General features: G+C 40.4%; 1 protein-coding gene across 4 annotated transcripts in view; it reads left to right on the top strand.

Moving 5' to 3' along the window:
• Positions 1-18,108, top strand: part of LOC102685718 (synaptic vesicle glycoprotein 2B-like) — a 56,503-nt gene extending 38,395 nt beyond the window's left edge. For all 4 annotated transcript variants that reach the window (XM_015343473.2, XM_015343474.2, XM_015343475.2 and 1 more), the window contains 11 exons: positions 4,548-4,728; positions 5,751-5,902; positions 7,023-7,156; positions 7,491-7,580; positions 8,234-8,344; positions 8,770-8,858; positions 9,491-9,655; positions 10,109-10,242; positions 10,631-10,831; positions 13,659-13,818; positions 14,146-18,108. In XM_015343473.2, coding sequence (XP_015198959.1) covers positions 4,548-4,728; positions 5,751-5,902; positions 7,023-7,156; positions 7,491-7,580; positions 8,234-8,344; positions 8,770-8,858; positions 9,491-9,655; positions 10,109-10,242; positions 10,631-10,831; positions 13,659-13,818; positions 14,146-14,329 — 1,601 coding nt within the window. In that variant the 3' untranslated portion in view covers positions 14,330-18,108. The remainder of the gene's footprint in view (positions 1-4,547; positions 4,729-5,750; positions 5,903-7,022; positions 7,157-7,490; positions 7,581-8,233; positions 8,345-8,769; positions 8,859-9,490; positions 9,656-10,108; positions 10,243-10,630; positions 10,832-13,658; positions 13,819-14,145) is intronic.
• The last annotated feature ends 5,839 nt before the right edge of the window (positions 18,109-23,947 follow it).

Raw genomic sequence — 23,947 nt, 5'->3', positions numbered from 1 at the left:
TTACAAAGTCCTGTAAAGAACTCGCATGGGATTTACTTAACATTCATTTGCTGTTTATGCTTAGATGTTCTAAATATTACTGATAGAAAACTTTCAAAAGGAGAACGGACACAGTATTTTAATCCTTTTAGTTTACTAATTTAACCCAATCAGAAATACCTATTCCCATACCCTTAACTGTAATATATTTGAAGAAAAAAAAACTCTGTAGTGCTTTAACTTCATCTTGCACCTGGAGTGAAGCTTCACAGAACCGTGAAGCCTGACATTCTGATCAGAAACGGTCATTACTTGACTTGTTCCAAAACATTTCAAGCAGAATGACAGCTATTTAAATTCAGATACTGTATTTCCCTCTCCTACCCCTCCAGACAAATACTACTACACAAAAAAAACAAACAGAATAACAGAATGTTAAATTCCCAACTCTCTCCACCTTGGACCTGTTTTGTTGGTGTTTTTCTTCTGCGGTCATAGTTCTGTTATTTGTGATGTGGGGGGTCGAAGATGGCGCCTGTGGTTCCAATCAGAGCAGTGCGTAGCATCACAGAGACAGCAGCAGCAGGAGGAGGCCCAGCTTTGCTTACAGAGCAATCGGAACTCACCTCCATATGCTGCTGGCGTGAAACAGGGCCTGTCCCTGCGCTGCCATCATCTTTGTGCCAGGCTCCCTGACGATTGAGCCATCTGCAGTAGTGCCATGCTTTGGCACAGGATGCCAGCTTCCAGGTCACAGAGAGCTTGGTCATGCAAGGCCTGGTCACGCAGGGATCTCTGTCTTTAATCCTGCAAACCGACCCATCATTTCGAACAGGGTCTGCATGTGCTGCTGTGACACAAACTGTGGAAAATGTCATTTCCAGACTAAGCAGACATGTTGAAGAACTTTCTATGGAAATACTGGATTTATTTGCTGCTGAGTCAGAGACGTCGAAACACGCTGAGACGATATGCAATTACAAAAAGCAGTCAATCTTGGGAGAAAAAAAGATTTTAATATTGGTCAAATTCTTAAAATCTATCATTTACATTGCGATAACTAAGTTGTGCTTCTGTCATAAAGCAAAAAATGTTATAATTCATTATTTAGATTGGGGAATATGTTCTTTGATGGACAGTAAGTCAAACTATTGAAGTTTTATTGAAAGAACTGAGATTCTTTTGGTTTTAAATGTAGGATCAAATGTTTCACAAATGCATAATCTAAATAAATCAAATTCCATTTCATATAAATATGTTTTCAGATGTCTCATAATGGAAATTGAACACAAGACAAGGCCAGTGACCAACGCCCAGAAAGTATAGTACAAACGATGCAGTTAGAAAAATGAAGCCACTATAACTTATTTCCATGAAAGGATGTATACGAACGTATTCTCTGCAACTTCATCTGATTAATTTAAATACAAATACAACTTTAGAAAATATGTTTACAGAAAATATGTATCAGACATAAACTGAGTAAATTTAAAATAACATAAATGTATGTAAAATATTGTGTGAAAGCTTGAAGCAAAAATCTTGGAGCATCACCCTACAGTATTTTGGAATACTTGGTAATGTTTATTTATTTTCCCATAAAAAATTAGGAAACCTTTAACCATTTTTAAGTTCTAAACAATATTACAAACAAAGAATTATACAGAGTAAAACAGGTATTCTGAAACCACTACATTCCACTATAACCACTATATTCAAGAGACATAATAGATAGACATTTAATCTTTTGTACAATTCCAGCTTGGCTTTATTGCACAACAGCAAAATCTAAGCATGAGCCTGAGCTGTATTAAAGTACACCTTGAAGCAACCTACTCACACAGTCCAGCTGTACCATTAATAATCTTGCCCTCTCATTGCTATTACACCAGCATTATTACCATCTGTACCTTTTGACTTTGGTAGTATTTAACTAATTTTAATGTGCCAACCCAGAATGTTATTTTTAGACTGGGTTCCCAAATGTAAACGCACCTCATAGAAGACTTTTTCCAGCACAATGGACCAAATCTAGTATTAGTCCTGATCATACAACTAAATCTTGCAAATTCAGAACCACATTAGTATCCCAACCTGTATGTCATCAAAACAACAGCATGTTTCCAAATGAGACATTGCACTGGTCTGTTGATGGGCTACAGTATGTTGTCTAATGCCCATCCCTTCTCAAGGATTGAGCGGTTTCTTTAGTAATTAACTGATGTTTTCTGTAAACACATGCATACAAATATACACACATAATATACTCTTCCACCATGGCGCAGTAGGTTACAAAAGTAAGATCACAATGAGTGATACTTTACAATAAATTCACAATAAGACATTTCCAGGATTGTTGTTCACTTTTCTAGTGCAATCTGTCAGCTAAAAGGCACTTTTTACAGTTTTTTTCTTGGCCTTCATTTGATAAAATAATATGTCTCAATAAACTGAGGCACTGTTCAGGGTATGGTAACGGGGATACGTGCTAACTGCTACTCGTTGGTTTGGAGTTGAACTCAGGCTTCAGTGTCTATGTATTATTCATGCAGACTGCCTGGGAACAACATCACGTCATCCAATTTATTATTTTCAGTGAGTTTGTGCAGGAAGCTGCTTTCATTTTCATGTGTAAATGTCATTTAGAAATCCCATGCATGTCAACAATTCAATCTATAAACCTTATGAATAATGACATTTCATCCTCCTCTCCCTGCACTTTAGAGATTTCAGTGAGCCCTCTGCTGGCCTGTCTCCCTAGGTTCAGCTGTAAAGATGAGACTTGTCTGACATCTTACCATTGGGAAAGTTATTGATCTCTTTGCAGGAGCAGAGCTCTATAAAATGGTATTTAAAAATAAAACCACTTTGCCATTATTTTCCAGAATATAATGGAAAGAGTATCCTTTCCTACTGCTTAATATATTTGATTATTTTTAATTATCCATACACATCACTTTCCTGCCTGTTAGCATCTGGCTGTTATTCCCCTTTGGTAAGAGAGCCTGATGGGTTCATTTTGCACAGGCTGCAGATGTAGAGCATATCTCTCAGGGCTAAGGAAAGGTCAGAAATGGAGCCAAGCTCTGTAATGATTTCTCTACATGACTTCTTATCCTAAACCATGTAATTCTCTTTAACAAAGAAGTACATCCTTACACAGTACAAAGTCTGGTTTTGGTGCAAAGGTCAGGAAAGGCTTATTCAGTGTAGAAAACAAGTTACATAGTGTGATTTGTTTACACTAGAGAGAAAACAGAAAGGAGGAATGTAGCAACAAATGAAGGATTCTCAACTTGTGCCCTCTAGTGGATCAGTAAAGAACAACAATTAATAAAACAGTCTCAACAAAGCAAAGCAAGCCTTCTGAATCCACCAAATGCTTCACAAAGATTCAGTTTCACACTGCAGGGGGTGAGACATTGTGTATTTGTTCACCCACTGCCCACTTTCAGTGTGCTAGACCTGGTGAAGGCTGCTAACAATTTCTCAGACCAGGATATCATGTCCCTGCAGTTCAGATTCAAACCCACCAAGCTGGGCTCCACTGAAAATCCAATCTAATCTGACTGAGACTGTTTTGGATCTCAAAAGAATGAAGCACCTAAAGGAAAAAAGAGTGAACTTCATATATCTTCCATTAATAAACTATGCAAAAAATGGCGACATTTGGGCAGTTTTGAAATTTGTCAGTCTTTTTCTAAAGCTTATAACTAAGCTAAAATCTTCATTATAGCATCATTGCTTATTAAATTAGTTACTAACAGGTGACTCAATTAGGTAATTAATTACTAACCACTACTACCAGCTCTTCAGAGGTGCTGCTTAAAAGAAACCAAGAAATCCTGATGACACTCTTGCCAATCAGAATGAGCACTGAAGATCCCTGATGTAATTAATTAAGAACCACAGTATTGTAGGAATAGATGTCAATCTGACAGAAAAATAAAAAAAAACATGAGAATTAATTTCATTGAGACGGAGAGGTTAGACTAGTAATTCTGAAAAGGTATATAAAAAGTTATAAATCCTAAAATCTTTTGTGGAGCATAAAAAAAGACAAGAACAAATGTTCCTCTCTTACTGTAGACATTGTATGCTGTAGTTTGGTTATATCCTCAAAAATGTGATTGAGGGACAAATGTATTAAAGGTTATTGTGGGATTCACCGACTGTAGCTGAGAGAACGGCAGCCTGACTTTAAGGATGAGGCTGACTTAAACCCCCTCATGTCTGTGAGGAATGAGCCAGGGAGCTGCTGCAGGGGTATGGACGGGGTGACGGGAGGGGTGTGAGAGAGACGTTCAAAGGGAAGTCCAGAAGGCAATATAGTGTATATACAATCAATATATACGACATAGGAGAGAAGAAAGAGGTGAGATTAGAATCTAACTTTCGTTACAAATTTCTGTTATACACTCCATGTAGCACTACTGGATAGGAAAAGGTTATTTTGAATCTTTTAATATCATAATAAAAATAACAAACTGATTTGTTTCCAGAATTAATTAATTAATTTAGCATGTGGCACAGTGCAAAGCTGACTAGGATGTGACTTTGCCCTGCAGGTCTGATTGTGTACCTGGGGATGATGCTGGGAGCTTTCATATGGGGCGGACTGGCAGACAAGATGGGCCGCAAGAGGTGTCTGATTATTGCACTGGCCATCAACTCCATCTTTGCCTTCCTCTCCTCCTTCGTCCAGGGATACGACCTCTTCCTCTTCTTCCGGCTTTTCTCTGGCATTGGGTGAGAGACACTGGGCATCTTGTGTGCGTGAGGACTGTTCTCCAGAATATCATGCAAGAGAATCATTCCATTCCTTCGTCATGCAGAGACACTGTTGTAGTGGCACAGGATGCAAAGCTATTGCAGTTTTTTTAAGCTGCTCACACAGATCATTCTTAATGGTGTTTTAAAACATCTCCTAGCGTTGGAGAAAATTAGAATAATATTTATAGGGTCTTATTTAACACCATATTAAAATGTTATAATTTCTGTGATTGTCTTTCTTGAAACGAGGACACATGCTTTCTGTTCTATCGAACACTTTGAGCCTGTGTTTTTGCTTTTAAATGGGTGTTAATTTGAATAACTTAATCGTCTTCCACCCAAGAGTACCAGTTCCTGCCAGGAGCCTGGAATAATACACTCAGTTTTTGTGTGTTTGAGCAATGATATGTCCCACTTCTGAAATAAAGAAACACATGAGCAGCAGGTTTTGTTCTTGAGAGCAGAACAGCAACAAATAAAATAAACAACATTACTAAATGAAAAACAAAAAACATATGGCCTCCAGATGGACTAATGTCACTCAGTAGGGACTTTGAATTGTCAAAAATACAGGAAACTTTCAGGAGCTTTATAGTGAAGGACCAGTAAGCACACAGAAGAAACAAAATAAAATGGTCAAATTTTGGCTGGAATGTAAGCACTATTTTCAAAAGCCTTAACAGCAGTTTCCTTCCCATTTGTCAATACTGAAAACAAGCTCCATGTGGACCCTAAAACTAAACTGACATTTGACCACAGTTCCAAAATTAGTCACTTGGAGGTATTCTTTTTTTTTAGTGTAATTAAAAATACATCACAAAAGGATGTGCGGAGTACAGTATGTATGTTCCTCATAAATCAAAAAGTTACTCTGCATTAAGATGGGTAATGAAATAGACAACCATACCTCTCATTCGGATCTTCGGCTAGCTTTTGGAAGCGTGGGTAGAGTGTTCTGAACAAGGATTCTAGAGGGACTGTTCTGTGTTTCTCCTCAGGATCGGAGGCTCCATCCCTATTGTTTATGCCTACTTCTCAGAATTCCTGTCCAGGGAGAAGAGAGGGGAGCACCTTAGCTGGCTCTGCATGTTCTGGATGATTGGTGGCATTTATGCTTCCTCTATGGCCTGGGGCATCATCCCTCACTATGGTACTGCTACTAGAAAAGAAATGATCCCGCATGTCGACCCCAGCACCATCTCACAGCTCTTCAGAACTGTCTCTTACCCTTCTGCTGAATGTCCTGCCAATGATGAAATGTTCCTCTCTGTAAATCTAAATTCAAAAGCATTGCTTTCTTCCATGGCATTTCATCAGATCTTCATTTCATCTCTGATCCTAATTGCATAATTGAACTAAGTACAAAGTGAATTAAGCTGAACTGACTGAACCAAGTCCTTTTTTTCAGTCACCGTCTCATTTCCAAAAAGCTTTTAAGGGCTTGAGTCCCTAGTCCCAGCATAGTCTTTATACAGAATGCCCATTCACACAAAGATGGGTATAAATAATTTGGGCTGAAATAAAGTTGACTCCCTTTCCTTCAAAGTTCTTAAAGGCTTTTTTTCCAGTAATGAACGTCAATTGTAAAATGCTATGGAGACTGGGGCAAGGTGGTAGAAGAGGTACTGTAAATTATGTGCCCAGGGAGGTACTCCTTGTAAACTTTGTCAGAAGAATTTGTAGTCCTTCAGAGTTGTAGCTATGACTGCTGAAACTAAAACTCCCAGAAACCCATGAGAAATAGTAATTGGTTGACTGATCTCTTGCCCTGGGTTAGATAGTCACAGGTGTTTTTAATGATCTCAGTAGATCTGTGTATAAAGGGGTGTAGCAAAGAAAGCTCCTATCTTTGTTGTGAAACTTATTGTGTTTCTTCTTTATTGGAGCAGTTGAAAAGTGAGACACACCCTTCCAAACCTGAAAACAGCTGTTTAAAGAAGAATCGAGATTTGAGATTCAGTTAATTGCCTTTTGCATCGTCTTATAGATCACCTATAAAAATCACCCCCTGCATGTGTGTTAAAAAAACGCTCATCTTCTAAGAGAGAAACTTCTTTTCACTTTAAGAGCAGAAAACAAGCCCAAACAGTCTGGTAGCAATAATCAGAGACTCCGATTGTCACAGCATATATAAATCAACATCAAGTTGGCTATTGGAATAATTATTTTTTCCCGAATCATTTTCATGACCTTGGAAAAGCATCTGCCTGGGCTCTTCCGGGGACACAGGCTGGCTGCGGCTTTAACTCTAAGTGTTGCTTGTGTTCCAGGCTGGGGCTTCAGCATGGGCACAGAATACCATTTCCACAGCTGGCGCGTCTTTGTGCTGGTCTGTGCTCTGCCCGCCATAGCCTCGCTCATCGGGCTCACCTTCATGCCCGAGAGCCCGCGGTTTCTTCTGGAGGTAAGTGGCAACGCAGGTGAGCAGGCGCCATTGCCATCCCTCATCCCTCCCACTGCTAAAACACTCTCCCCACTCTCCTTCCATTTGTCTGGGCCAGCCAGTAGCACCAGGCGCTACCCAGGCAATACTGACAGCACACCCAGTATATCGGACTAGACTCTAGAAGGCTGAATCCTCTGGACACAGGCACTGTAAAAGCGTCCGATAAACTATAGTTTTCTTCCCCTGACAGAACAGGCAGTGACCTGGCCTGCAGTGCACTTCTGATAAGCCGCTACCCAGTCCCTCCCTCATGTGCTGCATTTCTATCTGTACTTTTTCGTCTTCCTGTCAGAATGCAAAACACGATGAGGCGTGGATGATTCTGAAGCAGGTTCATGACACAAACATGAGAGCAAAGGGGGAGCCAGAGAAGGTTTTCACAGTGAGTAGACCTTGGTGTTAGTTATGGACTTGACTATTAAATTAAACTACATTTTCGGTACTTATGCTTTACTATAATGACATTTTTTGCTGTCTCATCAATGTTTCCTGCCAATAGCAAATTATGACTTGTAGAAGTCAAATTGTGCTACACCATCATGGTGTCATACCTCTATTACAAGATTTCTAAATCTATACCACCAGGGCAATGCTAAGCAATGTCTATTTTATTAAAAGAAATCAATGTGTGTATTTACGTCATCATTCAGTCAGGGTATGGAGACAGCAAAGTTCTGATTGTTAACCTTCTAGTGCATTTGCTGTGCACAGGATAGGAAAAATGTTGAAAATATGGCATTACACTGGTAAATTGCATTTAGAATATATTACATTTTCTGCACTGTTGTGTAGTTATTGTGTAGGAAATGTGTCCCGTAAGACCATTTTTTTAATGAAGTTCAGAAATAGCAAAAGCCTTGTGGGTAATCCTGAGATCCACTGTCTAGGTGTATCAGGAGGTATGCCTGTTTCCGCACAGCAGAAGATCCAGCATTAATAAAAAGCTGGAGAATGAAAGGCGACAGCTCTGTAGTGCTCTGAAAGCATTCGCTTTTCTCTTTCTAATTCTCCATGTTTTCCTCTGATTTCTCTGAGGTCTCTCATATTAAGACACCCAAGCAGGACGATGAGTTCATTGAGATTCAGAGCTCCACAGGGACCTGGTACCAGCGGTGGATGGTCCGAATCATGACTGTGATCAAACAGGTCTGCTAACAATCTGTCAACATTAACAGAGCCGAAAGATCGAACAATGAGAGGGGCTGCTAGAGTTCTGAGAACAGACCGGATGATTGTCAGTTTTTAAAATATCAAAGAAAGCTGAGGAATATGGAAATGTTCAAATACCCTGAGGTTAATGCTATATATTGTTTATGAAATACAGATTTGTTTTTATAATGTTTATACTTCAAATGTTTTAAAAACTCAAAAGAAGGGATATAATTCCATAGCATCAAGCTAAGCAATTCCAGGACCTCATGCAGCCGAAAGGGCTGAACACCTTTCAGAGAAGCAGGGTAAGCTAATGTGCCTGAGATTCTCTCTCTCAGTGAGGCTGAAAGTAGTCAGTGTTGTGTAAGAGGTAGTCATGTCTGTTGTGGCCTGATGACTTGTGCTCTCATGACCCCCAGGTGCTGCAGAACGTGCTGTCCCTGTTCTCACCCCAGCTACGCCTCAATACTTTATTTATGGCGATCATTTGGTTCACGATGGCCTTCAGGTAAATTTACTTTTCAGGCTTTCTTGTAAAAAAACACAGTTCCTAAAAACACCCGGCTTTGTGAGACGGATGGTTAATTTCAACATGGGTCTCCCCCAGGCGAGGCTGCTGCTCTCTCCAGTAAGGGACAGAGTGGGGGTGCCCAGCTGCAGACCTCCGGAAGCCTGCTTGCATGTTTGGTGGCTTATTGAGTGTCTGAATATTAAGTGCATATTAAGATACTGCTTTTGTCAAGGAATGAGCTGCTGTTATCATAAGTGTGAAATCACAGCAACTTACACCCATATAGTGTCTTCCATCACAAGCAGGACCCCAGCTGGGCTTCCGATCTCACACTGAAGTGCAATCACAAGGGGGTGCACCTCCCCACACCCCGGCAGCCCAACCACAGAGCTCCTTCAGAGAGGGAGCTGGGCCAGGAAAACAGTCCCAGTCGTGCCAAAGAGACACCTGTGGCACTGCTTCTCTGCTTTTTCCAGTAGAACAGTGCAAATGTACAGCAAATAAGATTGAATATCTCTTTGTGTCATAGGACACAGGAAAAACATGCTCTTTCAAGTGCTCCTGGCAGTGAAATAACCCAGCAAAGGCCCGTTAGAGCCCTAACAGCAGACACTGCCCTTGTGTTTCAGTTACTATGGGTTAACCGTGTGGTTCCCAGACATGATTAAGTACCTGCAGAATGAGGAGTATGAGTCCAAGGTGAAGGTCATCCGTCGCGAACGCGTGGAGCACTTCACCTTCAACTTCTCCCTGGAGAACCAGATCCACCGCGAAGGAGAGTACTTCAATGACAAGTATGTTGCACGATGTTTCTCTGATCCTGCCCACGGTTAAGCTCTGCCCACAGACTGCTTTGTGCTACTGTCTACTCCTTTTCCAGCGCTACTAAATTTGATTTATTTAATCATATTCTGAGACAGACATATAGAACTGCAGAGGCCAGGAGGAAAAAAGTGAATTACATTTAGCTTTAACGTTAGTTGAAAGAATATACTGAAAGTAATTCAAAACCCCTTTTCATAATTCCTACAGTTAATTTAATTCTATTCCTTTGAAGACTATTCTCTCTCCCTGTCATCTGTTGTATATTCTCATATATCTGTACGTTCCTCCAAGGAAAAGAAACAGATGCTGTGCTTTTCTTGTGTATGTTAGTTTAGGTCTGTCAGGTGTAACACAAGGAATCCTCTTTGATTTCTGTGATTATATGAAGTCACAGTAAGAGAATTTGTATTCGCTTTCTCCAGGTTCACTAAAATAGAGATGAAGTCGGTCACCTTTGAGGATTCTTTGTTTGAAGAGTGTTTCTTTGAAGACATCAGATCTACAGATACTTTCTTTAAGAACTGCACCCTTATAAACAATGTGTTCTACAATACAGGTAGGAGCGCTCAGAGGAGTGTCTACATTATAGAGGAATGAAAAGTTAGTGTTAGCTGCTAAAATGATCGTAAGTTTAACTCGACTTTTTCCAAGTTGGTGAAATTGAACTATGTTGAAATAAAATAAATAAAATTGGAATAAAAGAGGAAATTGATTATTAATTAGTGCTACTGAACACAAATACAAACTGAAAACCTGTTAAGTTTATTTTTTTTTAGGATTTCATTCGCTTAAAAATCGACATTCAAATTCTGGTTCAAAGTCTAGAAAGATTCCAGGCATGGATCATTTTCTGTTCATTACAGTCTTTAAATGTTTGATAGTGTTAATTAAAATCAGACTCTGCAGTGCACCTCAATTTGGTGTGCCTGGTGTCTTTCCTACAGACCTGAATAAGGAAAAGTTCATTGACTGCAAGATGGTGAACACTACGTTCCTGCACCCAAAGCAAGGCTGCCACCTGGACTATGAAGAAGAAAATGACGTCCTCATCTACCTGGTCAGCTTTCTGGGAAGTCTGGCTGTGCTCCCAGGCAACATCATATCGGCGCTCTTCATGGACAAGATAGGGAGGATAAAGATGATAGGTTAGTGTGGAATCAGCATGTAAATAAGCCTCCAGCAAAATAGAAAAATCAACTGCTGAAACGACCCCCCCTTTTTTAAAACAAACACCCTCTTGAAATTTTGGGTTTACTATTGCCTGCGGGTGGCTATTCGTGTTGAAATCAATCTGTCTGAGATTTCTCAGTTTATCCTAGAGCATACAGTACAGTGCCTTGCGAAAGTATTCGGCCCCCTTGAACTTTTCAACCTTTTGCCACATTTCAGGCTTCAAACATAAAGATATACATTTTTTATTTTATGTGAAGAATCACCAACAAGTGGGACACAATTGTGAAGTGGAACGAAATCTATTGGATTTTTGAAACTTTTTTAACTAATAAAAAAATGAAAAGTGGGGCGTGCAAAATTATTCGGCCCCTTTACTTTCAGTGCAGCAAACTCACTCCAGAAGTTCAGCGAGGATCTCTGAATGATCCAATGTTGTCCTAAATGACTGATGGTGATAAATAGAATCCACCTGTGTGTAATCAAGTCTCTGTATAAATGCACCTGCTCTGTGATAGTCTCAAGGTTCTGTTGAAAGCGCAGAGAGCATCATGAAGACCAAGGAACACACCAGGCAGGTCCGTAATACTGTTGTGGAGAAGTTTAAAGCCGGATTTGGATACAAAAAGATTTCCCAAGCTTCAAACATCCCAAGGAGCACTGTGCAAGCGATCATCTTGAAATGGAAGGAGTATCAGACCACTGCAAATCTACCAAGACCTGGCCGTCCCTCTAAACTTTCAGCTCAGACAAGGAGAAGACTGATCAGAGATGCAGCCAAGAGGCCCATGATCACTCTGGATGAACTGCAGAGAACTACAGCTGAGGTGGGAGAGTCTGTCCATAGGACAACAATCAGTCTTACACTGCACAAATCTGGCCTTTATGGAAGAGTGGCAAGAAGAAAGCCATTTCTCAAAGATATCCATAAAAAGTCTCGTCTAAAGTTTGCCACAAGCCACCTGGGAGACACCCCAAACATGTGGAAGAAGGTGCTCTGGTCAGATGAAACCAAAATCGAACTTTTTGGCCACAATGCAAAACGATATGTTTGGCGTAAAAGCAACACAGCTCATCACCCTCAACACACCATCCCCACTGTCAAACATGGTGGTGGCAGCATCATGGTTTGGGCCTGCTTTTCTTCAGCAGGGACAGGGAAGATGGTTAAAATTGAGGGGAAGATGGATGCAGCCAAATACAGGACCATTCTGGATGAAAACCTGTTGGAGTCTGCAAAAGACCTGAAACTGGGACGGAGATTTATCTTCCAACAAGACAATGATCCCAAACATACAGCAAAATCTACAAAGGAATGGTTCACAAATAAACGTATCCAGGTGTTTGAATGGCCAAGTCAAAGTCCAGACCTGAATCCAATCGAGAATCTGTGGAAAGAGCTGAAAACTGCTGTTCACAAACGCTCTCCATCCAACCTCACTGAGCTCGAGCTGTTTTGCAAGGAAGAATGGGCAAGAATTTCAGTCTCTCGATGTGCAAAACTGATAGAGACATACCCCAAGCGACTTGCAGCTGTAATCGCAGCAAAAGGTGGCTCTACAAAGTATTAACGCAAGGGGGCCGAATAATTTTGCACGCCCCACTTTTCATTTTTTTATTAGTTAAAAAAGTTTCAAAAATCCAATAGATTTCGTTCCACTTCACAACTGTGTCCCACTTGTTGGTGATTCTTCACATAAAATAAAAAATTTATATCTTTATGTTTGAAGCCTGAAATGTGGCAAAAGGTTGAAAAGTTCAAGGGGGCCGAATACTTTCGCAAGGCACTGTATATCCCATACCATATACCTGCTAGTATTCACTCCAGCTGAGCTCTGAACATGTCCCACACCATATAACAGGATTAATGTTACCTCTTTCACTGTTCTTCATTCTTAAATGTGTTTGTTGTCTTTTAACTATTGTGTTTTAGAAGTAACTAAAGATCCACAGCTTCTGCATAGAAAGAAAGCCTCTGAAGCCTCTGTTGAGTAATTTGCTAGTTCAGTTAAGGATTTAATCAAGCCTGGCTGGAACAAAAGCCAGGAGGAGTGAGGATTCCCAGGAGCACTGGTTTGGGAATCGCTGTCCCAGACAATACAAAGAATTCACATTGGTGCTGCTTTTCAGATGCAAATCATGATAACAAAAAAGTCATCGTTTTTGAAACGGGGTAAAAGGAATAGAGTGATTGAATCTTGTAAACACACAAGCAGGGAATCAGTCTGCAGATGCCAGGTCCAGTACACACCAAAGAAGAATTAAATTCAACAGAAAGGCTTGTATTTGCAGTTTAACAAGTTCATGATGTATGACCTTACACTGCCGATTCCCAGCGCTCTCACAGAGTGTTCAGGACTTAGAGACACATTTCGGCACACCCTCCTCTGATACGGTGAGGCCGATGCTCGTTTGGGCCGTGCAGATCGGCCTCTCGCGGTGCTTGAGTCACACGCCGCAGTAGTAATTGGATCTCCCCATCTGGGGGGAACCCTCAATGTAATGTGCGGGCTGGCTCTCCTCCGCCTGCTGCACAGAGCAGCCCCTGTGGCCTGCCAGGAGCATGCCCGTCTGCTGCTGATCGATGAAAGCTGCCCCAGCGTGTGTCTCAGGGACATCACTCTGGAATCGGGGCTATATCGGCCACCTGGGCCGACAGGCACTTGCGCGTTCCAAACTCATGACATAGGGAAAGGTCAGTGGCAGTACCACGCCGAGAAAGAAAAACATCCCGATGGGGGGTCCATGACTGCATCAGCTGAGAAGTGACCCCCCAGTGACTCAGTCCCTCTCTCCCTGCAGGGGGCTCCATGCTCATCTCCTCCGTCTGCACCTTCCTTCTGTTCTTCGGCAGCAGTGAGTCTGCCATCATTGGCTGGCAGTGCCTCTTCTGTGGCACCAGTGTGGCAGCCTGGAATGGCATTGAGGTCATCACAGTGGAGCTGTACCCTACTAATAAAAGGTGAGTCTGAATATTCACCCTGACCGACCAGAGCCTCTGCTGGAGCTTATCCCATTCAGGGGTTCACAGAGTAGTAAAAAATCCTTATCACCACAACTTGCAAAACTATTTTGTGCCCGCCCAACGTGCAGAAAGCTAGATTAGCTAACAAGAGCTTCACTGCAGGGACCTCACTGGTCAAGATATTTGATTTAAAAAAAAAACAGTCATCCCCGATGCTTGTGAATAATTCAATATGTTATAAGGTATTATTGAGAAATGTGGTGTCTTTCCCATATGAGGAGTTCCAGGGCAGGTCCTCAGTATCTGTGTCTTCCTGTGCTGCAGAGCCACAGCCTTCGGCGTGCTGAACGCCCTGTGCAAGTTTGCGGCCATCCTGGGGAGCTCCATCTTCGCCTCGTTCGTGGGGATCACCAAGGTCATCCCCATCCTCATGGCCTCCTCGGCGCTGGTGGCCGGCGGCCTGCTGGCTCTCAAGCTGCCCGAGACCCGCGAGCAGGTCCTCATGTAGCGCACCCGCCGGACAGAAGGCGGCGCTGAGGAGCAGCGAGGGGGCGGAGCGCGGCGGCAGGAGGAAATCACGCGAGAGCAGGCGGACGGCCTGCGAGGATTTTGCCATAACATTCAGAGACTCGTTACTGCCCGCGGTGCCCTGTGTTTCGCTTTTCGTCTCATTTCATGACATTTCATTCCTCTCCAGAGCAGCTGAAAAAAACAAACAAACAGCTCGGTCACCCAACTAAAATAGTAATGTGAAAGAGGACGGCGTATTATCGCTCTTCCTCTCTCCGCTGGTCTGTTCATTTCATTTTTTTAGCGTTTCAACACGACCAAAAAAACTGCGGAAATGGAAAACACCAGGAAATCGTCATACTGTATATATATATAACTGTTACGGAGAAAGTTACATTATATTCAGAGATGATATGAGCCAGGGTTTAAATCGAACCATTTATGTTTAAAATTAAAGTTTAGTCTAGTAACTTTAAGACGTGAAATAAGATACGGTAGAAAAGTGAATGTTTCAAAATCTAAAGTTTTGTGTGTCCGACACAGTGCTGTACTTTGTATAAGTCTATCCTTCTGTAATTGGTGATTCTAACTGCTCCTCTCATTACCTGGATGAAGTCACGACAAGCAGTCGTGTACCACAGTGCTGTTTCATGGCGTGGTTCTGGGTTTGGTCAATATGTAATGCGGAATTTGCATCCAGTTTTTCTGGATAATCATCAACCCCTTGAATATAGGCTTGTCCTTTAGGAGCATTAAGCGAAATCAGAGGTAGCCTTGAACTCCAGCTCAGTTCGCAAGGCAAACATATTACGGCCTCTAGTGGCCAGTTCTTGTAACTGTATAATGATATTCTTCGGTATTTTGCAAGGCCTTCTAATACGAGACAAGACCTGGATTAGAATACCCCTTTCTTTCAGAATCCAAATTACTGAAGCAAAGGGAGAAATCAAATTCTCCAGTGTTTTTAGATGACATGCGCTCTTATGTGTAAGAGAAGGGTCATATATATTAGATCTACCTATGGATCTTTAGTAGAGTGCTGATCTGGAAAACAGTATAGTTTTGTATTTTGACATTAGACATTAATGCGTTGGGTTACAAACTCCATTATAAAGCAAATCCTGTCCTTCCATAGCTCCATGACCCTAAAAACAGATTGATTTTAGTTATAAGTTCTTTTTATAAGCTTATAAGCTTTTTTCTAACATTCAAATTTCACATTTTCTGTTTGTTTTTGAATGGATGCAATAATTTGTGTCAAACATTCTGCATAAATTGGTTACATTTTTTTGTCTTTAAATGTCTTTGACGTAGTATATTTGCTGCAGTTACCCTTACATCAAATAGTTTGCCATTCCTATAGTATGCCAATGAGAACAGATACCAGTACCATTTTTAATTTCTTATCTACTTTTTTCTTTAGATGTTGTTCTCTGATCCCCACCACAGAAATGTGAAGGTTTTCTTATAGTTTTAAATGAAGTGATATCAACAGTTGTGAATCCTGAAACTATCAAATGTACATTAAATTACACAAAATGTACATAAAACTAAAACTATGTTAAGGAGAAAATCTTTGCTTAACATTGATGATAGCTGTGCTGAAATAAGCATAAGGGAGAGACTCTCAGCTGCTTCAAATTGTACCTTTAAATGGCTTACAGGTGGGATGCATGTAATTTCCAGCAAGTATCTCTCAACAAAATGTCTATAAATGTCCTTTTCAATGTCTATAATTAATCAAAAAAATATGGTCTCTACTGCTGTATTTATTGTATGTTTCACTGTAAATAAATACATCAAAGTTAAATTGTAAAAGATTAGCCATTTCTGAATTTACTAAATAATTACTTAATCTGGGGGTAGCTTTCATACTCTGCTTCAGTCTTACAGCAGTTGCCTTTAGGAACCAGTTTCATGCTAAAACACCAAAAAAAAAACCCTTTCAGCTTCTGTGGTGATAAACCTTTTAATATACAGTCTAGGGGATTTTTCATTAAAAAAGTTTGAACGTGTGTAAAACTCAGTCTGAAAACATTGTCCTTGTGGAACCGTTACCAAATTGTCTTGTATGATAAGAACACAGGCAGTGGACCCTGTTCTCAAGAAGAGCGTAGGGGAGCTCACAGATGAGAGGAGTCCATTCAGCTCGTTTGGCTAATTGAACCCGGGATTGCGTGCAGCTGTTTCTTGAAAGAGGCCAGCGTATCAGCTTCAACAACACAGCTGGGTAGATTGTTTCAGATTTACACAACCCTTTGGAACCACGGAATAAGTGTATAACACGGTGGCGCAGTGGTTAGCTTTGCTGTCTCCTAGCACTGGGGTCCTGGGTTTGAGTCTGGACCTGGGGTGCTGTCTGTGGGGAGTTTGCATGTCCTCCCCCAGTTTGCACGGGTTTTCACTGTGTGCTCCAGTTTTCTCCCACCTGAGAGATATATTGGTAAGTTCACTGGCCTACTGGGAAAAATGGTCCTGGTGTGAGTGTGTCTGTGTGTGTCCTGCGATGGATTCGCGTCCCATCCAGGCTGTGTCCCTTCTTGCACCCGTTGCTTGCTGGGATAGGCTCCCTTGCGACCCTGTGTTGGAAAATTGGTCAGGAAATGGCTGGATGGGCCTCTCATGTTAAGATAATAATTGGCTGGATGGGCCTCTCATGTTAAGATAATAATTGGAATAATGATAGGAAAGCCCCTGATCATCAATATGCTCAATTGACAGTCGACTTGAGTGGAGGAAAAGAAATAGATCCCAATTTTATTGTCTCGATTCTGTGAATGACAAGGTCAACCCACTTTTCAAGGGAAGGTCATCCTCTGACCTTAAATACTTAATTGAACAAATTGTTTGAAAAAGAAGTCACATCACCATTTGTTATAGGGTTTAATAAGTTGTTAATTGAAAAGTACCTGTAAAGCATACAGAAATCCCTCTCTTATGGACTGGAGTATTCCATGTCTTTCACCTTTTACCGTTTAACAAAAAATGATCTGCTATATAATAAAGGCTATTATTGTGTACCATTGATTCATGTTGGTTATAAGTGCATTATTCTGATTTGTTATTTTTGTCATCTTAAAAAAGAGTATGTTGTGAAGAGAACGTCCTATAAATTATCGAGGAAGTAAAAACCCAACGCTTTTGTCGAACACTACCACTGAAAACATTTGAAAATGAATATAATTTGAAAATGATATAGATCTCAATATGAATATAAAGGACTTCTCTATATCCACATATACAGCAGTTTGTAAAATCCACTAAGAAGCATTTGGTGTTGGAATCATGAGTTTATGCATTCTCTGCTTTATTAATCATTAAGGCAGTTTTTAGAAATTCCCTTTTCTGGTTTCTTTCTAACTGATATCCACAATGAAGTGTGAACCTTTCACACAGTATGGAACTAGATTTGATCAACTCTGGGGAGGTGGAGAAACGATTACTCCCAAATACATGGGCATTTAGTGTGACTGGAGCCACAGGAGAGGAGCCTGCTCTGTAAGGGAGCAGGTACAGTATTCCCAGACACAGCTTCCTCAGGAATCTGTGTTTACTGTAGCATCAAGGACTGAGCTGATGAGTACAGGTGTTTGTGTATTATTTCAAGCTAATCAATCTGTGTGTCCTGTTGTATGGAAGGCCATATTATTTTCTTGTTTTTATATGTTAATTAAGTGTTGGATTGTGTGTTGGAAAATGGAGACAGGTGCCGACTATCTTTCATTTTCTTTTTTTGGTTTTGTTTTGTGACAGTCAAAATAAAAATATCAAAATATACTTAACTGTATTTGTATTATTACCTTCAAGGTATTTTTTCAGCTGTGGCTTAGGGGAGAAGAGTCTCTGGCAGCAATTACCAATTAAAAGAAACAACATAATTACATTTGGGTTTAAAACCTTCTCACTGTTTAGACTTTAATATATTAATATATAATATAGAATATATTTTTCTGTTTTGGTTGTTTTGGGGTTGTTTTATTACTTTGGGTACATGATATTTTAAAAGATATGAAATTGATAGTTTTCTATTGATTGAATCATGAGAAAGTAAAGCTAATATCAACTGAAGAGACCTCAAAATATTTTTGTCAAAGCTCTGAAAGTATTACTACTACTACTACTACTAGCTACTACTCTGAATGAGAGTGTTAAGTGTTGGTTGGTTAAATCTCTCGTCACTACGCAATAAAATGGAAAATCTTGATAGAGAAAGAAAGCTGCCGTGGGCTGCATGTTCAACTGCTTCTTGGCTTGGACAGTGGTTCATCACCGGATTCCCAGCCCCACACGTCCCTCCCCGACAGCCGTGTGGCACTTGTGCAAACAATCCAGCACAGAAGTGTGAGGCAGGGACACCTAGTAGGAGGTACTGTGTACTCTGGCCGGAGTGTGAAGGAATCTCATTAATCCCTTTAGCATTTTCCCAAGGAATGTTGGTGCTACAGTTCACTGCTGGGACAGGCAGACGGGAGGAGAGGCAGACAGCCCACAAAACAATGTTCTAATTCGAGTGCAGTATCTAAATCAAGGGATAATGTGCTCGCAAGCCATCAAATGGAGACTGTGCACAATTCTGTACATCTCAAAAAATTCACTGATCCTCTGGGATCAGTCCAGACAGATGCAACAAGATACTATGTGGTCTTCTGGGCATGTTGTTCACGGACGAGCTGAAGGAACTGGGCCTTTCCAGGGCTGAGGGGACAAGTATTCAGAATCCTCCAAGGCACCAAAAAAGTCAACCGAAAGGATATTTTTCAGAATTAATAGTGAAAAACAAATCAGAGGACACGGATAGAAATTAAGGAGCATTTTTGAAATTGGGAACAGGAGGCACTTCTTTAGATAAAGAGATCCTTAGATTAATTAGCCACTAACTACTAAATGAGGCAGATGGGCTAAAAGGAATCCAGTGCTCTCATTTGAAACTTTTCTTCTCTTTTTCAAAGTGAACACTGTAATGTTAATCTGTAATAGTAATATCTTACTAATATCTCGTGAAGCTTGCCCTGCCCTGTTTTACTTCATACGCCGGCATTCTGTTTCCAGTTTTTATTGTTCCTGTTTGGTGCTCATCAGTGGAACCTAAATAAATGTTCTTACATTAAAAGTTGAATTGAATTAAGCTTTATTGCCCCTAAGGGGAAATACATTTAAAAAATCATAAAAACATATCGTATACAACAATAATACAAAACAACATTTAACAACATCATTTTTCAATCAGAATTCTTCCAGTACTATAAGATAAAAAAATAGGCAATTAGCTTAAAAAAAGTCTAAAAACAATAATCCCTATCTGAAAACATTTTTTTCAGTACTCAACAATTTAATGCTTTTAGTTATAAAGAAAATTAATACAGTCTTAGTCTTTATACAGGGGACGTGGTACCTCCTTCAAGAGGGTTGAGAGTATATTCTAAAAAGAGTGGATGAGAGGGGTCACTGAAGATTAATAATATGTTTTAGGTGTTATAACTTACCATCAATAATAGTGCCAAGGCATTTATATTCATTCGCTGTTTCAGTATCAATTCCAGGTTTAAGCCTGCAGGATAAGAACATAAGAAAGGGTGGAAACGAGAGGGGGCTGTTGAGTAGTTAGTAGCGTTACTGGCTTCATCAACTTGGATGTCATCTTTAGCAGAGAGCATGTGTGACAAAACACTGTTGATCCCGACATCTCAACACTTTGAGCGGCCTTTAACCACCAAGAAACTGGCTTCCACTGCAACACATACATGTTGCAACATACACTGATCATACAATTATTGAGAAGTCAATCAATACTTGAAGTCAAAAGACTTTTTTAACGTGGGATAACATTTCAACCCAAAATGGACTTGAGTCAACAAAATCTTGATTATTAATACCAAAATCCGGTATTCTTTGCAGATTAAAAATGGAGCTTCTGTTAAAACAACCTTAAAAATATCTGACAGTGGGCAAAGTGGCAGATTAAAGCTCCCATTGAAAGCTTCACTGGAATAAAAATGTTTTTCTGTGTTAAAATCTGTAAACTCAGCACTGTGAGATATTGCCAAAAGGACATTTAAGGGAATCGCTGAGGAATGCTTGACTGTTCATTATTTAAGCAACGAAAAATCAAACCAATAGTGATGTAATTGATACAAATTTAAGACATTATGTGAATGTGCATCTCTCGTATACAGGGATGAAATGTAGAACAGAGACTTCTGTAGAACCAGTTATTTTATTTTGCACTGTAAGCCAAATAAAGTTCGCTTTGAGACTCTCAACAACGATGGTCATAAGACAACAATCGTGAGCACAAGACATTTTAAAATAGTGCCCTAATTTCTTATAACAACATTTATCGTTATAAACAACTTTAGACTGCTGAAATGATCATGTTTGCTTTTCTCCAAACCCCAGCAGAATATTTGCATATCGATCCCAAGGTGACCTTTGTTTCACATTGTTATTGCTACGTTCAGAAATACACGTGTGTGCTGTAAATGTGTGATTTTGGGTCCACTTGAAAATGTTTCCCGTACAAATACATCTTGAGTCACATCATTTCATACCTAGTGTGTTTTTTCTGTCAACTTTGTTTTAAAGTCACTCTGTGACTCTGCTGCTTGAACTGTTCTGTTTGTCTTCTTCTGAGACCACTGCAGTCTGGGATCTTAGCGTTTCTTGCTGCAGACACCTCTGAAAGTTCCAGTAAGAGAAGGGGCTGGAGGACAGGCAGAGAGGTGCCAGTTTTATCTCCAATACTGTTAATGTGCAGCGTCAAAATCTGCACCAGATCCTTACTGCGTCAGAGCCAGAAAGGGAGAAGCAGGGGTTTGGCCAAGGGAATCGTCAGAGCGGTAGTTTTTACCTCCTGTTTTTGGGGGGGTTTTACAGCATCCTTGGGTCTGGTTGTTATTATTATTATGCTTTACATTAGTTACACCACATTTAGACTATTGTGTTCAATTTGAAAGCATAAGATTTTTTTTTTCAGATATACTGAGAATAAAGATAATGAATAATCCTGCTCTACAACAAGTCCCTGCAGTTTTCTTCATACAGAACACTATGGTCCCTTGTCCATTCCTCCAACAGAGGGTCAGTCACAACGTGCCAGTGCCTGACTGGACAGGTAGAGGACTATACCAGACACAGAACATTATCCGAAACTAATACTTTAAGAACAATTGATGAAGGGATATGAAACCATGACATTTCTTGACAGTTTTATTATCAAAACAGTTTTAGATGAAAAAGGAAATGAGGTATAAACTGCACTAATCTTAAATAATACATTTCCAGATCCTATATGTAAGTGCACTGGGGTGGACTGAAGTAAAGAATGATATGAAATCTATGTTTCCGAATTTGGAGAAGTATCAATAAAAAGGATCATGGGTTTATGATTACTGACTTCATCAGGACAGTTTGTAACCATTCTCATATTCTTATAAGCAGCAATGCAGATATAAGTGCATACTAAGTAATCGCAGTCCTTTTGAATTGTCTAACTTTTTGCATATTTTCACTACTGCACGTTCTCAGAGCTTCATGTGGGTTGAAAAAATAAAGACCGATGACTGATGCTGGTTTCATTTATTTAATAAACTAAGTCATCCAACATCCCATGTCCCTGTGTGAAAAGGCTAACGCCTCCGTAGTTCAATCAGCACACCTAAAGGGGTGACTAGGGCCAGCTGTGTGATTCCTTTATTAATTCAATTCAATTTTTCAATTCAAGGTGCTTTATTAGCATGACCAATGGGTACAATCAGTGTTGCCAAAGCAAATAAAAATAAAATTAACATAAAACAAAACAAAAAATAAAAATAAAATAAAATCTACAGACATATTACAGATATTTACAAAAAATACCTTTATTAACTCTGTATAACTCACAGACTTTGGCTCTCATCATCCCATCGAAGTTCTCACCACACAGAAACTGGAGACAGGAGTCACGCCCAACTCAGAAGATAAAACATCCTGGAGATAAAAACGTCATTGATGCCCCAGTCACAAAACCATTTCTGAAGCTCTGGGCCTCCACTCAAGTTCGGTCCCACCTGGGTGATGTGTGGCAGCCCTCTGCACTAGCAAACCCACGGCACAGCAGATCAGGCAGAATCACACCTAGAAAACCTCTAAGTTCCGTTCTCAGGTGGTGAACTCCTGGCAGCAAGATGGTCAATAGGTCAAAGTCTCTGCCTTGGTGGTCAGTTTTCCACTGGTGACTTACTGGAAGGCAGCTCCTGCCTTAGGACTGAGATGCAGAATGATTTTCTCATAGCAGACGTGTGAATTGTCACCTCTAATGAGCATAATTAGAGAAACACATCCCTGACGCCACTGGGCTCTCATCAGTGAGAAACAATAATTGCACTTCACGCCACAAGTGTAATTGGGATAACAGAGATCATTCAACTTTTATGCATCACAGTATTCTGTGCTTGGAATACTCATATTAATTCATTAGGAGACTGACTAGGCTATTTCATAAAAATGTTTTTTGTTAGAATTGCTCGTCTTTCTCAGTAATTACCTTTTAAATGAGAAGCAAGTTGCAAAGCACTCCTCTGTTTCTTCCTGGCCCATTAACCTTAAGTAGCAGCTCTGGTTAAAAAAGCAAGTCACTGTTAACAAATATGGTGGTTAAAATAATTCAGCTTTTTAAAGTGTTTTGTGACTAAATTCAGAAACCCACAGAAAGCAGTAAAGCAGATACTGTGTCAAGCATCAGTGCTTGAAACATATTAAAAGGATCTTAAACATCTTGAAAAGGAATTCTATTCTCAGCATTTCTTCAAGACAAAACATCATAATTTATCTAAAGTAACCCTGGTTATAAATACATTCTAATATACACAATATAATAAATACTGTATATCACTTATATGTGCAAAATATCTTAAATTTATAAATCAAATACAATTGACCAGATTTTGTGATGGCGTATTTATCTAACTCGATTGTGTAAAAAACTCATGACTGAACTGCTTTTCACTCACTGAAACAGCTACATGATTCTCCCATAAGAAAGTGAGAAGACGAGATCAGTGCATGAAAGGGACGAAGGAGAACCTGAATAAACCTCTTAAAATTGTAGCACGTGTATTTGTGATGGGATTCGGAAGAAACTGATGTAAAATAGATTAGTCTGCAGCTGGAAATAGCGAACACAGAATGAGAAAATGTTTACAGTTTTGCATGGGAGTAAAAAGTCACACTTGCATCCTGGGGTCAGGTTTTCCCAGGGAGCCCATGTTGTGCCCTGTCCTGGGCTCTGAGACTTTGATGGCCTGAGAAAGCTTGCAGAGGTGTCACTTCACACCTCCAGCCACTACATAAAGACCAGGCAGCCAGGGCAGCAAGCAGAACTGTCACATTCCCCAGACTGAAGCACAAGAGGCAACATGGACATCTCTTCTGCCCAGATGAACTACAGGACACAGTACCAGTGGAACTGTCCAAGCTCCGATTCCGAATTGTACAGTCTCTCCTCTCCAGAGACTGTCTCCCCAGCCTCTTCCATGGACTTTAGCTTTTCTCCCTCCTTCCAGCCCTGTGGCTCTGCCAGGGGTGCCCACTCTGTGTGCCCGCGTGGACTGCAGGCTTCGAAGTCCCCTCTGTCTGGCGA

Source organism: Lepisosteus oculatus, chromosome 5 (assembly GCF_040954835.1).
Source record: "Lepisosteus oculatus isolate fLepOcu1 chromosome 5, fLepOcu1.hap2, whole genome shotgun sequence".
NCBI classification, from domain to species: Eukaryota; Metazoa; Chordata; class Actinopteri; order Semionotiformes; family Lepisosteidae; genus Lepisosteus; species Lepisosteus oculatus.
Note: the sequence above shows the minus strand (reverse complement) of the source record. Positions and strands in the feature narration are given on the sequence as shown.